This window comes from Lynx rufus, unplaced genomic scaffold, assembly GCF_022079265.1.
Source record: "Lynx rufus isolate CCGP_SWC_20201006 ecotype Redwood Valley unplaced genomic scaffold, mLynRuf1.p SCAF_4, whole genome shotgun sequence".
Classification (NCBI taxonomy): Eukaryota; Metazoa; Chordata; class Mammalia; order Carnivora; family Felidae; genus Lynx; species Lynx rufus.
In genome coordinates this window covers 19681946-19694362 of record NW_025814856.1, presented here as the reverse complement: position 1 = coordinate 19694362, position 12417 = coordinate 19681946, and the positions used below count along the sequence as shown (strand labels likewise).

Sequence of the window (12417 nt, the reverse complement as noted above, 5' to 3'; positions counted from 1 at the left end):
GAAATGTTTCCAGAAAAGACCTCTGAAAAAAGAAGTGATGCTCTTTCTGGCTCTTTAAAGTTACAACTTTAAGGAAAAAAAAAAAAAAAAAGAAAGAAAGAAACAACTTTATTTTTGATATTCTAGAGCTATGCTATCCAATAGAAGTTTCAGTAATGGTGGAGGGGCGCCTGGGAGGCTCAGTCGGTTAAGCATCCGACTTCAGCTCAGGTCATGATCTCACAGCTTGTGAGTTCGAGCCCCATGTCAGGTTCTGTGCTGACAGCTCAGAGCCAGGAGCCTGCTTCAGATTCTGTGTCACCCTTGCTCTTTGCCCCTCCCCCACTCATACTCTGTGTGTGTGTGTGTGTGTGTGTGTGTGTGTGTGTGTGTGTGTGTGTGTGTCTCTCTCTCTCTCTTAAAAATAAACATGAAAAAAATTTTTAGTAATGGTGGAAATTTTCTATGTCTCTGCTTTTCTTTTTTTCTTTTTTTTTTTTTTTTTAAGCTAGGCATGTGTGGTAGGGTTGCCCATTGGAGGTTAGCAGTCATGAATTTAACTTTTTTTTTTTTCCACGTTTATTTATTTTTGGGACAGAGAGAGACAGAGCATGAACGGGGGAGGGGCAGAGAGAGAGGGAGACACAGAATCGGAAACAGGCTCCAGACTCTGAGCCATCAGCCCAGAGCCCGACGCGGGGCTCGAACTCACGGACCGTGAGATCATGACCTGGCTGAAGTCGGACGCTTAACCGACTGCGCCACCCAGGCGCCCCTGTCTCTGCTTTTCAATACAGTGGCTACTAGCTGTATGAGCACTTAAAATGTAGCTAGTGTCACTGAGGCATTGAATTTTTTATCTTAATTAGTCTCGTGTGGCCAATGATTACTGCATTGGACAGCAGAGTTCCAGAGTATATTGAAATGAAATGGAGGTGAGGAAAGTTGCCTTTCAGATGCCAGAAATTTTAAACTTGGAGGAGGTCAGACATACCCTGTATAACATATCCCTGTGTGTGGATGTAGCGTGTGTGTGTGTGTGTGTGTGTGTGTGTGTGTGTGTGTAAATTCATTATACTTTGAACATTGGCATGCAGCTAGAGGTCAGAGTTCTCTCTAGTCCAAAGGTCTTGCTTTCAGATGCAGCATCCTGTCCTGAACCAGGATATAGTGGAAGAGGGGATTTGGGCAGTTGCTATTTCCATAGGTTATGTATGAGGAATTATAATGGATATTGTTATTCAACTATTTCCATGCAGAGTCATAGGGGATTAAAGAAAATGAAATAAGGGTGAACAGGGAAAAGTTGCAAGAGATCTTTCTTACAGGGAAATAATGTAGAAAGATGTGTACTCTTGTTTAAAAGGAAGGTTCAGGGGCGCCTGGGTGGCGCAGTCGGTTAAGCGTCCGACTTCAGCCAGGTCACGATCTCGCGGTCCGTGAGTTCGAGCCCCGCGTCGGGCTCTGGGCTGATGGCTCGGAGCCTGGAGCCTGTTTCCGATTCTGTGTCTCCCTCTCTCTGCCCCTCCCCCGTTCATGCTCTGTCTCTCTCTGTCCCAAAAATAAATAAACGTTGAAAAAAAAAAATAAAAATTAAAAAAAAAAATAAAAGGAAGGTTCAGTTGTATAGGAGAGGGGGATAGGTGTTGAAGTTAAAATAAAAATGGGTTAAAATGTAGTCATTTGAAGAACCAGACCTTATACGGAGATACAATATAAGGAGAGAAAGTAGAATCTTTGCTTACATGAGCAAAATGATCTAGGTTATAGGCTTTGTATTGGTAAGGTTGAACCTGCTTATTACTCTCTTTTCTCTTCTACCTATCCTGGTAGTGGAACTGCCACTTTATGGTAGGGACGTGAGAAAAACTACATGCCACCTTCTAAGGGTTGTCAGGGAACCATATGTGGTTTAGCTACTTGGAGGACAGACCTGGATAACAGACAAAAAGAGTAAAGAGGTAAGAGATTTGAATTATATATGAGGATTAGTCTGAATCTGGGTGTTGAGAGAACTTCTGAAGAAGGTACATACCTGTTGTTTTTGCCATTAACCCTGGCAAGATTTGTATCAAGTTACATACTTTCCAGTCTGTTTTGTCTCTACTTTGTGCCTGCTTCACCATCTGGAAGACACCTTGGCACGAGAAACACGAGGGGGAGCTCTAGTTCTTCCGAGGCCCTGTCCACATTAGCCTGGGTTGAAGGTCATGAAGTAGCCTGCTGCTTGCATTGTACTTCCTGCCTTTAAAATTGCCCAGAAGACCAGGTCTACCCAGAGAGACTAGTGGGAACTGAACAGGAAGTTAACAAAACTTGAAAGATAACATGCTTTTAAAGATCTGTTTAAAGTGCATTCTGGGGGCGCCTGGGTGGCGCAGTCGGTTAAGCGTCCGACTTCAGCCAGGTCACGATCTCGCGGTCCGTGAGTTCGAGCCCCGCATCGGGCTCTGGGCTGATGGCTCAGAGCCTGGAGCCTGTTTCCGATTCTGTGTCTCCCTCTCTCTCTGCCCCTCCCCCGTTCATGCTCTGTCTCTCTCTGTCCCAAAAATAAATAAACGTTGAAAAAAAAAAATTAAAAAAAAAATAAAGTGCATTCTGATAAGTTCCAAACATTTGCTAGTTTGGTAATTTGTTGAAGATGGTTATTTGGGGTTATATATAATGAGGTTCAGTATAAAAGAATACAAAATTTTGGGGTGTCTGGGTGGCTCAGTTGGTTAAGCATCCGACTTCAGCTCAGGTCATGATCTCACGGTCGTGAGTTCGAGCCCCACATCGGGCTCTGTGCTGACAGCTTAGAGCCTGGAGCCTGCTTCGAGTTCTGTGTCTCCCTCTCTCTCTGTTCCTCCCCTACTGATGCTCTGTCTCTCTCCTTCAAAAATAATAACATTAAAAATAAAATTAAAAAAAAAAAAAAAAAGAAGACAAAGTTTGGTATTTTATTAGATGATAAGTCTGACTGAGCCAAAACTAGAACATAGAGCTGATTATATTTAAAAGGATTAAAATGGGAAGGTTAAGAAAAATCCTTTAGGGAAGCTATGTAATAATAAAATGGTTGTGGGACTATGTCATTGTTTATGGCAGTATTTTTCATTTCTTGTTTTTCACCTTTATGAAAACCTTTGGTGTTAGAAGGGGATGTTAGGAAATCTTCATAGGTTTTTTTCCCCCCTCAGCTTTATTGAGATATAATTCACATACCATAGAGGGTTTTCTCTGTTTTTTTATTTCCCTTTAAGCAGTACTGGTTTTATTTCTGTTGTGAGGGAGTGGTTGTCTATTTCAGAGGATTCCTTTTATTTAGCAGCTTGATTTAATGTTTTGTGAAAAGATTTTGTGATTATTCTAGATCCTTCCACAGTAACATGTGTCCTCTTTGTTTAGCATCTTGCATCTCTCCTGCTCCATAACAAGTTTGCCACAGAGTTTGTTGCGCATGGTGGAGTACAGAAATTACTGGAAATTCCTCGTCCTTCTATGGCTGCAACTGGTGTATCCATGTGCTTGTATTACCTGTCCTACAACCAGGATGCCATGGAAAGAGTAAGTCCAGTCCATTTAGAGTTTGGGAATGGGATTGGGTGAGGAGACTTTTTAGCACCTTCACAGAAAAAAATGAGTAGTTGGGAGTTTCTTAATGAAATTTTAATGAAAATAATTTTAATGAAAGAAGCAGAGAACATGATGAATATATGGCTTTCACAAAGCATTCTAAAAATGTAAAATTGTTTACAAAAGATTGTTTTTTCTCCTATTTGAATTAAAAAAAAAAAAGCAAGGTAGATTGAGGTCTAGGGGCTTTATTTAGTTTTTGCCATTTCTGTTGAATTAGTATTAGTTCTTGGGTTCTTGTCAGATGTTGTTAATGGAGTTATATTTTGGGTTTTAGAGTCAATCTATTATAAAAACAGATGATGCTTTGTATGTGTTAACAAATAATGTGTGGTGGAGATAAAATAATTCCCGTTGTTCTCAGGGCTCCAGAGTTTCCCCATCTGGTTCTTCTGTTTTTCCAGTTAAGACTTGTTTATTTAGTGATTTAAAAAAAAAAATGTGAATGAGTTACATTTGAAAAGTAGTGGGTCCCTAGACACACCTAGGGAAGCTCTTATCATTTCCATGCCTGGAATATTTTTTCTAATGTTCTGTGTGTTTTGGCTCTTCTGGTAGAGTGAAGTTGGTAAATTCTTCTTGAGCTATGTCTTGATTCATCTTTGCATATTTGTTAATAAAGTAATGTTTTAGTTTTAATTTTTTCCCTTTTGTGATCAATACTATGCAAAGATATGTATTCTTTTGAGAATAGTAACTTAATCTGTAGGTGTGTATACAAAATTAATTATGGCTAAGATAAAAAAGTAAACCTGGGGAATGCTTTAGAATTCATTGATCCGTAGGAGACATTTTGATCCATAGGAGACATCGAAATGTATGTGAAACGAATCAGTGAGTGGATGGATAACAAACTTGTAGACTTTAGTATCAGAAGGCTCAAGTCACTTTTATCACCCATGGATATTCTCTTATCTCTTTGAGCTTCTTTCTCATCTTTTTTATTTTATTTTATTTTTTGAGAGTGAGACAAAACATGTGAGCTGGGGAGGGGCAGAGAGAGACAAAATCTTAGGCAGGCTCCACACCCAGCACAGAGCCATCTCTGGGCTCAGTCTCACTACTGTGAGATCATGACCTGAGCTGAAATCAAGAATTGGATGCTTATGGGGCACTTGTGTGGCTCAGTTGGCTAAGTGTCTGACTCTTGATTTCAGCTCAGGTCATGATCTCCTCGTTCGTGGGTTTGAGCCCCACATTGGGCTCCATGCTGGCAGTGCAGAGCCTGCTTAGGATTCTCTTTTTGTCCCTCCCCCGATTGCGCTCTCTCTCTCTCTCTCTCTCTCTCTAAAACAAACAAAAAAGAGTTGGATGCTTAACTAACTGAACCATTCAGACACCCTCTTACCTTCTAAGTGGGAACTGATACCCTATGGAACTGAGCACTGTGAGCATTAGAGGATGTAAATATTTGCAAAATTTGGCATTCAGTAAATAGCTCAAATTTAAGTATCTAAATTTAGGGTGTTCAGTTTGGAATAGATTGTTACAGAATTTCATTTGTAACTTACTTAAGTTTTAAACTCCGAATGACTGCATTAGTGATGATCGTTGTATTCTGCACAGATAGCTAGCTACAGTGGTGAATTTTTCATCCCTTTTTAAAGGTTCCTTTGCCTGAAATTTTTAAAAACTGTTTTATTTTTTGCAGGTTTGTATGCATCCCCACAATGTTCTGTCTGACGTGGTGAACTATACTCTGTGGTTAATGGAATGTTCTCATGCCTCAGGATGCTGCCATGCTACCATGTTTTTCTCAATTTGCTTCTCCTTCCGGGCTGTGTTGGAGCTCTTTGACCGCTATGATGGTCTTCGTCGTCTGGTGAATTTGGTGAGGTTCTCAGTGGCTTCTTTTTGTGAGGAATAGGGGTCTATCTTGTCTTGGCTGCCTTTCAGTAGTGTTGAAGAGAGGAACCTTTTTTTTAAGATTTCATTTTTAAGTAATCTCAGCACCTAATGTGGGATTCGAACTGACAACCCTGAGATCAAGAATCACTTGCTCCACCAAGTGAGCCAGCCAGGCTCCCCAAGAAGCAGCTTTTGACTGGAAGAATTTTGCTATCATTTTTTGTGAATGAAGTCTTTTACTTCTCTTAAGCGATTAGAGGACTCTGCCATTGTAGACTTGCCTTGAATATAGTAATCTCATAGGGGGAATTGTGTTGATAATCTTGATCTTTCTTCAACGTTTTTTATTTATTTTTGGGACAGAGAGAGACAGAGCATGAACCGGGGAGGGGCAGAGAGAGAGGGAGACACAGAATCGGAAACAGGCTCCAGGCTCCGAGCCATCAGCCCAGAGCCCGACGCGGGGCTCGAACTCACGGACCGCGAGACCGTGACCTGGCTGAAGTCGGATGCCCAACCGACTGCGCCACCCAGGCGCCCCAATCTTGGTCTTTCTTAAAGCAGTGGTTTTGTGCCTGAATGTCTTTCAACATGATTACAAGCTATGCAATTTTTCAGTAACTGTTTAATGTTTTGCTTATATATGGCAACTCTTAACATGTTTTATAGACAAATGTGCTTTGATGTTTGTTAGTCTTGTTGAGCATAAAAGTTTACTGTAATCCTTTTCCTCCTTTTACTTTTTTCTTTCTGTTTTTTCCTTCCTTCCCTTTTTCCCCATCTTTTTGTCTCTTTCCTAATAGATCAGTACTTTGGAGATTCTAAATTTGGAAGATCAGGGTGCACTTCTGAGTGATGATGAAATATTTGCTAGCCGCCAAACTGGGAAACATACCTGCATGGCCTTGCGCAAGTACTTTGAGGCTCACCTGGCCATTAAATTGGAACAAGTAAAACAGTCACTTCAGAGGACTGAGGGTGGCATTCTTGTCCATCCTCAACCCCCATACAAGGTGAGAGGACCTTGCCATAAAAGGAAAAGTTAACTCTTACAGCATTGTTGGGCCTAACACTCATTGAGATCAATGGAGTTTATGCAGTATGTACATTGTTGGATTATACTTGCCTTGTGTAGAGGCAGAATACTTGAACATGGATGTATCAGGGACTTGTTTTGCTCCTAGTTGTAAGTTGCTACTAAAAGATGAACTGAAGTGTGTATAAAAGGGCTTTCTTCTATGAAAAGTACTAGATATCCTGCCTCCTTCTGTGTGGAATTCTTTTTCTGAAAGGGCACGTCTGTTACTCCACTTCTGTATCATTTTTTAACTTTCTTGATGTGTTTTGGAATAAAGATGTATTTTAAAAATCACAAATGGAAAACAAACCAGTTATTTTATGTGGTACTTCTTTTTCAAGTTGTGAAATATATGTACCAACAAGTTGTGAACATTTTGTTACCTTTTTTGGGCAAAATGTATTATGAGTCTAATTATAAGTAAAAGATTAAACATATTCATTATTTCACATGTGAGCTATTGACTCAATTGTGAAATTTGAAAGCTGTTATTACTTAGGTTTATCAAAACTTGTTCACTACTGAGCTGTGATGAGGAAGGTAGCAAGCAGGTAATAGAGTTCTTTAATAATATGCATCTCTCCCTATAGGCGTGTTCATATACTCATGAACAGATTGTGGAAATGATGGAGTTTTTGATAGAGTATGGTCCAGCGCAACTATATTGGGAACCAGCTGAAGTCTTCCTGAAACTTTCTTGTGTTCAACTCTTGTTGCAGCTTATTTCTATTGCCTGCAATTGGAAGACCTATTATGCAAGGTGGGATTAGAGAGAGGTTTTAAATGAAGTTAGATTCTGCCTTTTGGTTAAGGTGATATTGGTTTTGTATATAGTGTATGCTTAGCAAACATTTGTTGAACTGAATTGAAATTTTGGGTGTGAATCTGAGAAAGTAGATTAAAGAGGATAATGTGTATATACATACGTATATACATATATACGTATGTATATACACACACACATATATATATACATATATGATTTAAATGTTTATTTTTGAGAGAGTGCGTGTGCATGTGTGCATACGCTAGTGGGGGAGTGGTGGAGAGAGAGAGTTAGAGGATCCAAAGCAGGCTCTGCGATGACAGCAGAGAGCCTGATGTGGGGCTCGAACCCACGAATCATGAGATCATGACCTGAGCCGAAGTCAGATGCTTGACTGAGCCATCCAGGTGCCCCTACGAAGATAATCTGTTTTTTCTTAACTTTTAAAAATCTTTCTTTTTTTTTTTTTTTTTTTAATTTTTTTTTCAACGTTTATTTATTTTTGGGACAGAGAGAGACAGAGCATGAACGGGGGAGGAGCAGAGAGAGAGGGAGACACAGAATCGGAAACAGGCTCCAGGCTCTGAGCCATCAGCCCAGAGCCTGACGCGGGGCTCGAACTCCCGGACCGCGAGATCGTGACCTGGCTGAAGTCGGACGCTTAACCGACTGCGCCACCCAGGCGCCCCGCTTTATTTTTGAGAGAGAGAGAGACAGAGCATGATCAGAGGAGGGGCAGGGAGAGAGGAAGACACAGAATCCAAAGCAGGCTTCAGGCTCTGAGCTGTCATCACAGAGCCCGATAAGGGGCTCGAACCCATGAACCATGAGATCATGACCTGAGCCGAAGTCGGACACTTAACCCGACTGAGCCACCCAGGTGCCCCCGGAAGATAATATTTTTAATTTACAGAATGTTTGTTTATATATATGGTTCTGATGATTATGAATACTGCACAAGAGATGGGGATCAAGGTCTGTGCTCTTATAGAAGTTATGTAATTTACACAGCTGCAGAGGTGGGTTTGAAGTCCTGTCTTGAGACTGCAGTTCAGTACTTTTTTTTTTTTTTTTTTTTTGGTACTTAGACTTTAAACATCTCTCTCCTGACTGACAGCCACACATAATCTTGTTTCATAGAAAACTGTATTTTGTGCTTTTATGATTTTCACAATTCAGTTAAAAGCAGTCAGGGCACAACAGGATGAGGCTCAGAAAAGGACAGCTGATAGAATCAGGAGTTTGGGTTCTACTTGAGTGTGATATCAGAGAAAGTTATATTTTGGAAAAGATAGAATCTGAAGAGAAGACAGTAACAAAGTTTATGAAGAGTGATTCTTTACCTTCTTTCCCTATCCATTCATTGTCATAAAGACAAGACTGCCTTATTTAGGGTGCATATGGCTTGTTTGTGAAACGCCAGGATAGTAAATCTAGGGAGATAACTTTTGGAGCAGCCATTTTAAAACTTTTTGGTCTCAGGACCCTTTTATTGTATTAAAAATTGAGAACCCCAAAGAGCTTTTGTTTTTGTGGTAAATCTGTTGATATTTAACAATTAGAAAGTAAAACTGAGTAAATGTAAAAATACGAATTTACTTAAAAATAATCTTAACCCCGTTACACATTAGCATTTTTTATGAAAAGCTTCCAGAATAAAACCAGATGATTTCAGCAAGGTTTTTAAATGTCTGCCTAATATCTCATATTTGCTTCTGCATTCACTCTTTTGTGACATCACACATGACATAGCCTCAGAAAGCTCTAGTAGCCACTTGTGAGAGAATGAAAGTGAGAAAGGAAACTAACATCCTGGTATTATTATGAAAATAATTAAAAAAATTTTTTTAGGTTATTTTATGAGAGAGAGAGAAAGAAAGCATGCACGCGCGCCAGGGAGGGCAGAGGGAGGGAGGATCCCACCCAGGCTTCACATGGTCAGCGTAGTGCCCAATATGGGGCTCGAACCCATGAACCTCAAGATGATGACCTGAGCCGAAACCAGGATGCTTAACAAACTGAGCTACCCAGGCGCCCCTGAAAATAGTTTTTATATCAGGGGACTGTCTCAAAGGGTCTCAGAGATCACTGGGTTCCCCTAACCACACTTGGAGAACTGTGTTTTACTTTTATTATTTAAGTTTTAAGTATTTATTTTGAGAGAGTGTGAGTGGGGAGGGGCAGAGAGAGAGAATCCCAAGCAGGCTCCACACTCTGTTGTGAGCCCAACGTGGGGCTTGATCTCATGACTGTGAGATCATGATCTGAGCCAGTATCAAGAGTCGGACCCTTAACTGACCAAGCCATACAGGTGCCCTGAGAACCACTGTTTTAGAGTATTAAAGTAGATTATTATATTCACTTGAACTTTGTTGAAAAGATGATGAAAGCTCAGAAGATAACTAGGAATGTTATAAATACATTTTTTGAGTGGCAAATTCATATTTGATTACAAAGAAAATATAAATATATTGGGAATGTGTCCTTTAAAAGTTTGTTTCTAAAAATCAAATACTTGTTTCTGTTTAGAATATACAGATCCTTAGAGAAGGAAATGATTTTCAGCTACTGTTAATTTCTCTAGTCTTTTTTCCATAATGTGTGTAAATATACCTAATTGAGATCATAGAATTTAACCAAATTCATCTTTTTATGAAATAATTCAATATACAAAATGTACAGAGACTAACATAACAACCCAATATGCAGTGTTGGCATGTGGTGGCATTATTTGCTTCTTTCTCAATTCCTTTTTCTGCCTCTCCATAGTGACCAATCTTCTGAATTTGGAGTATATCTCTCCATTCATACTTTTATACCACACACGTGTGTGTATAAGCAATAATATAATACTCCTTTGTATGTTTTTAAATTATATGTTATCCTGTATGCATCTTTTGCAACTTGCTTTTTTCAACCTTGTGTTTTTGAGATGTATATATGTTGATATTTATTTGAATTCACGTGTTTCTATATTAGTTTATTACCCTATTGATGGACATTTAGTGTTTGTTACTTCCTTTTTTGCTATCAAATGAATGATACCACATACCTCCTTTTGGGGTCTCTCTGGGGATATGATGTATATAGCTGGATTGTAGGGTGCCTGCATTTCATCTTTATTGGATGTTGCTTTACCATTTTCATCTCAACAGCAGGATATGGGGATTCTCATTTCTCTGCCTTTTTATCAATACTTGGTATGGTCAGACTTAAAATTTTTTTTTTTTTTAATTTTTTTTTTCAACGTTTTTATTTATTTTTGGGACAGAGAGAGACAGAGCATGAACGGGGGAGGGGCAGAGAGAGAGGGAGACACAGAATCGGAAACAGGCTCCAGGCTCTGAGCCATCAGCCCAGAGCCTGACGCGGGGCTCCAACTCACGGACCGCGAGATCGTGACCTGGCTGAAGTCGGATGCTTAACCGACTGCGCCACCCAGGCGCCCCGTCAGACTTAAAATTTTATATCTTATGTTTTCTATTTTATTAATGTTGTATTTTGAGCCTCTCCCTTTGTCCTTTAGAATTCTTTGAGAAGGGTTGTCCATAGCTGCAGAATAGTTCATCAGATGAGTGTACTATAACTTAACACACATGTGTTCCTACTATCTGTGTAGGTTTTATAATTCTTTTGTTATTTTAAATGATGTGATAATGGACATCTTAACACATAAATGCTTGTTTGTATTTCTTTTTTTTTTTAATTTTTTTTAATGTTTATTTATTTCTGAGACAGAGAGAGACAGAGCATGAGTGGGGGAGGGGCAGAGAGAGAGGAAGACACAGAATCTGAAGCAGGCTCCAGGCTCCGAGCTGCCAGCACAGAGCCCAACTCGGGGCTTGAACTCACGAACCGTGAGATCATGACCTGAGCCGAAGTCGGTCGCTCAACCAACTGAGCCACCCAGGCGCCCCTTGTTTGTATTTCTGATTATTTCCTTAGGACAAATTCTTCCAGGTGAAATTCCTGGGCTAAAGCTTAGGCACATTTTTAGAATCTTGTTTCCTATTTCTAGATTGTTTTTCTTTTTTTTTTTTTTTTTTCAACGTTTTATTTATTTTTGGGACAGAGAGAGACAGAGCATGAACGGGGGAGGGGCAGAGAGAGAGGGAGACACGGAATCGGAAACAGGCTCCAGGCTCTGAGCCATCAGCCCAGAGCCCGACGCGGGGCTCGAACTCACGGACCGCGAGATCGTGACCTGGCTGAAGTCGGACGCTTAACCGACTGCGCCACCCAGGCGCCCCATCTAGATTGTTTTTCAAAATGAGGGTCCTATTTGTACTCCCACCAAAAGTTTGAGAGCATTTGTCCTTATACATCCTTACCAGCATTGGGGATTATCCTTTGTTTTTAATTTTAGCAGTGGGGAAAATTCCATCCCCACTGTTTTGAAAGTAATGTCATGGTGACTTACAAATGCTCTCTTCATGTCTTGGCTAGGGACAGAGCCACATAGGTAGTAGTTCTGATCTATTCTGTATCTCAGTTTAACTTTTTTGTTTTGATTGTCTCCTAGTTTCCGTTTAACTAATTGTTTTTCCTGTCCAGGAATGATACTGTGCGCTTTGCTTTGGATGTTCTGGCTATTCTCACTGTTGTGCCAAAAATCCAGCTGCAGTTGGCAGAATCAGTGGATGTGCTAGATGAGGCTGGCTCCACCGTCTCCACTGTAGGTAGGTTGTACCTTTCCGTTTTTGTGATTGCTTGGTCTGGATTTGTTTTCTTTTGCAATTCTGGCCGTAGTTGTATACCTGATTTGCAATATTAGAGCAGAAGGTAGTAGTGGAGAATGCCTTGTCCCATCTAAGTTGTGCTATACACTTTTATTTGTTTTTATTATTATTTTTAATGTTTGTTTATTTTTGAGAGAGAGACACATGCACACTGCACGAGTGGGAGTGGGACAGAGAGAGGAGACACACAATCTGAAGCAGGCTCCAGGCTCTGAGCTGTCAGCACAGAGCCCAACGTGGGGCTCGAATTCATGAACTGCGAGATCATGACCTGAGCCGAGTCGGAATCTTAACTGACTGAACCACCCAGTTGCCCCTATATAAGGGAATCAGTTGTGTTGGTGAACTCAGGTTTTCTAAGTGATACATGTGCTATGATGGTACAAGTT

The 12417-nt window shown here is 40.3% G+C and overlaps 1 protein-coding gene across 6 annotated transcripts in view; it reads left to right on the top strand.

Moving 5' to 3' along the window:
• DCAF1 (DDB1 and CUL4 associated factor 1) overlaps positions 1 to 12417 on the top strand; it is an 83334-nt gene that overhangs the window by 35014 nt on the left and 35903 nt on the right. For all 6 annotated transcript variants that reach the window (XR_006965391.1, XR_006965390.1, XR_006965389.1 and 3 more), the window contains exons 9-13: positions 3370 to 3528; positions 5249 to 5428; positions 6249 to 6458; positions 7114 to 7283; positions 11844 to 11968. Coding sequence is in view for 3 of the 6 variants with exons in the window: in XM_047097654.1 (XP_046953610.1) it covers positions 3370 to 3528; positions 5249 to 5428; positions 6249 to 6458; positions 7114 to 7283; positions 11844 to 11968 (844 nt within the window). In the remaining 3 variants the exon portion in view is untranslated. The remainder of the gene's footprint in view (positions 1 to 3369; positions 3529 to 5248; positions 5429 to 6248; positions 6459 to 7113; positions 7284 to 11843; positions 11969 to 12417) is intronic.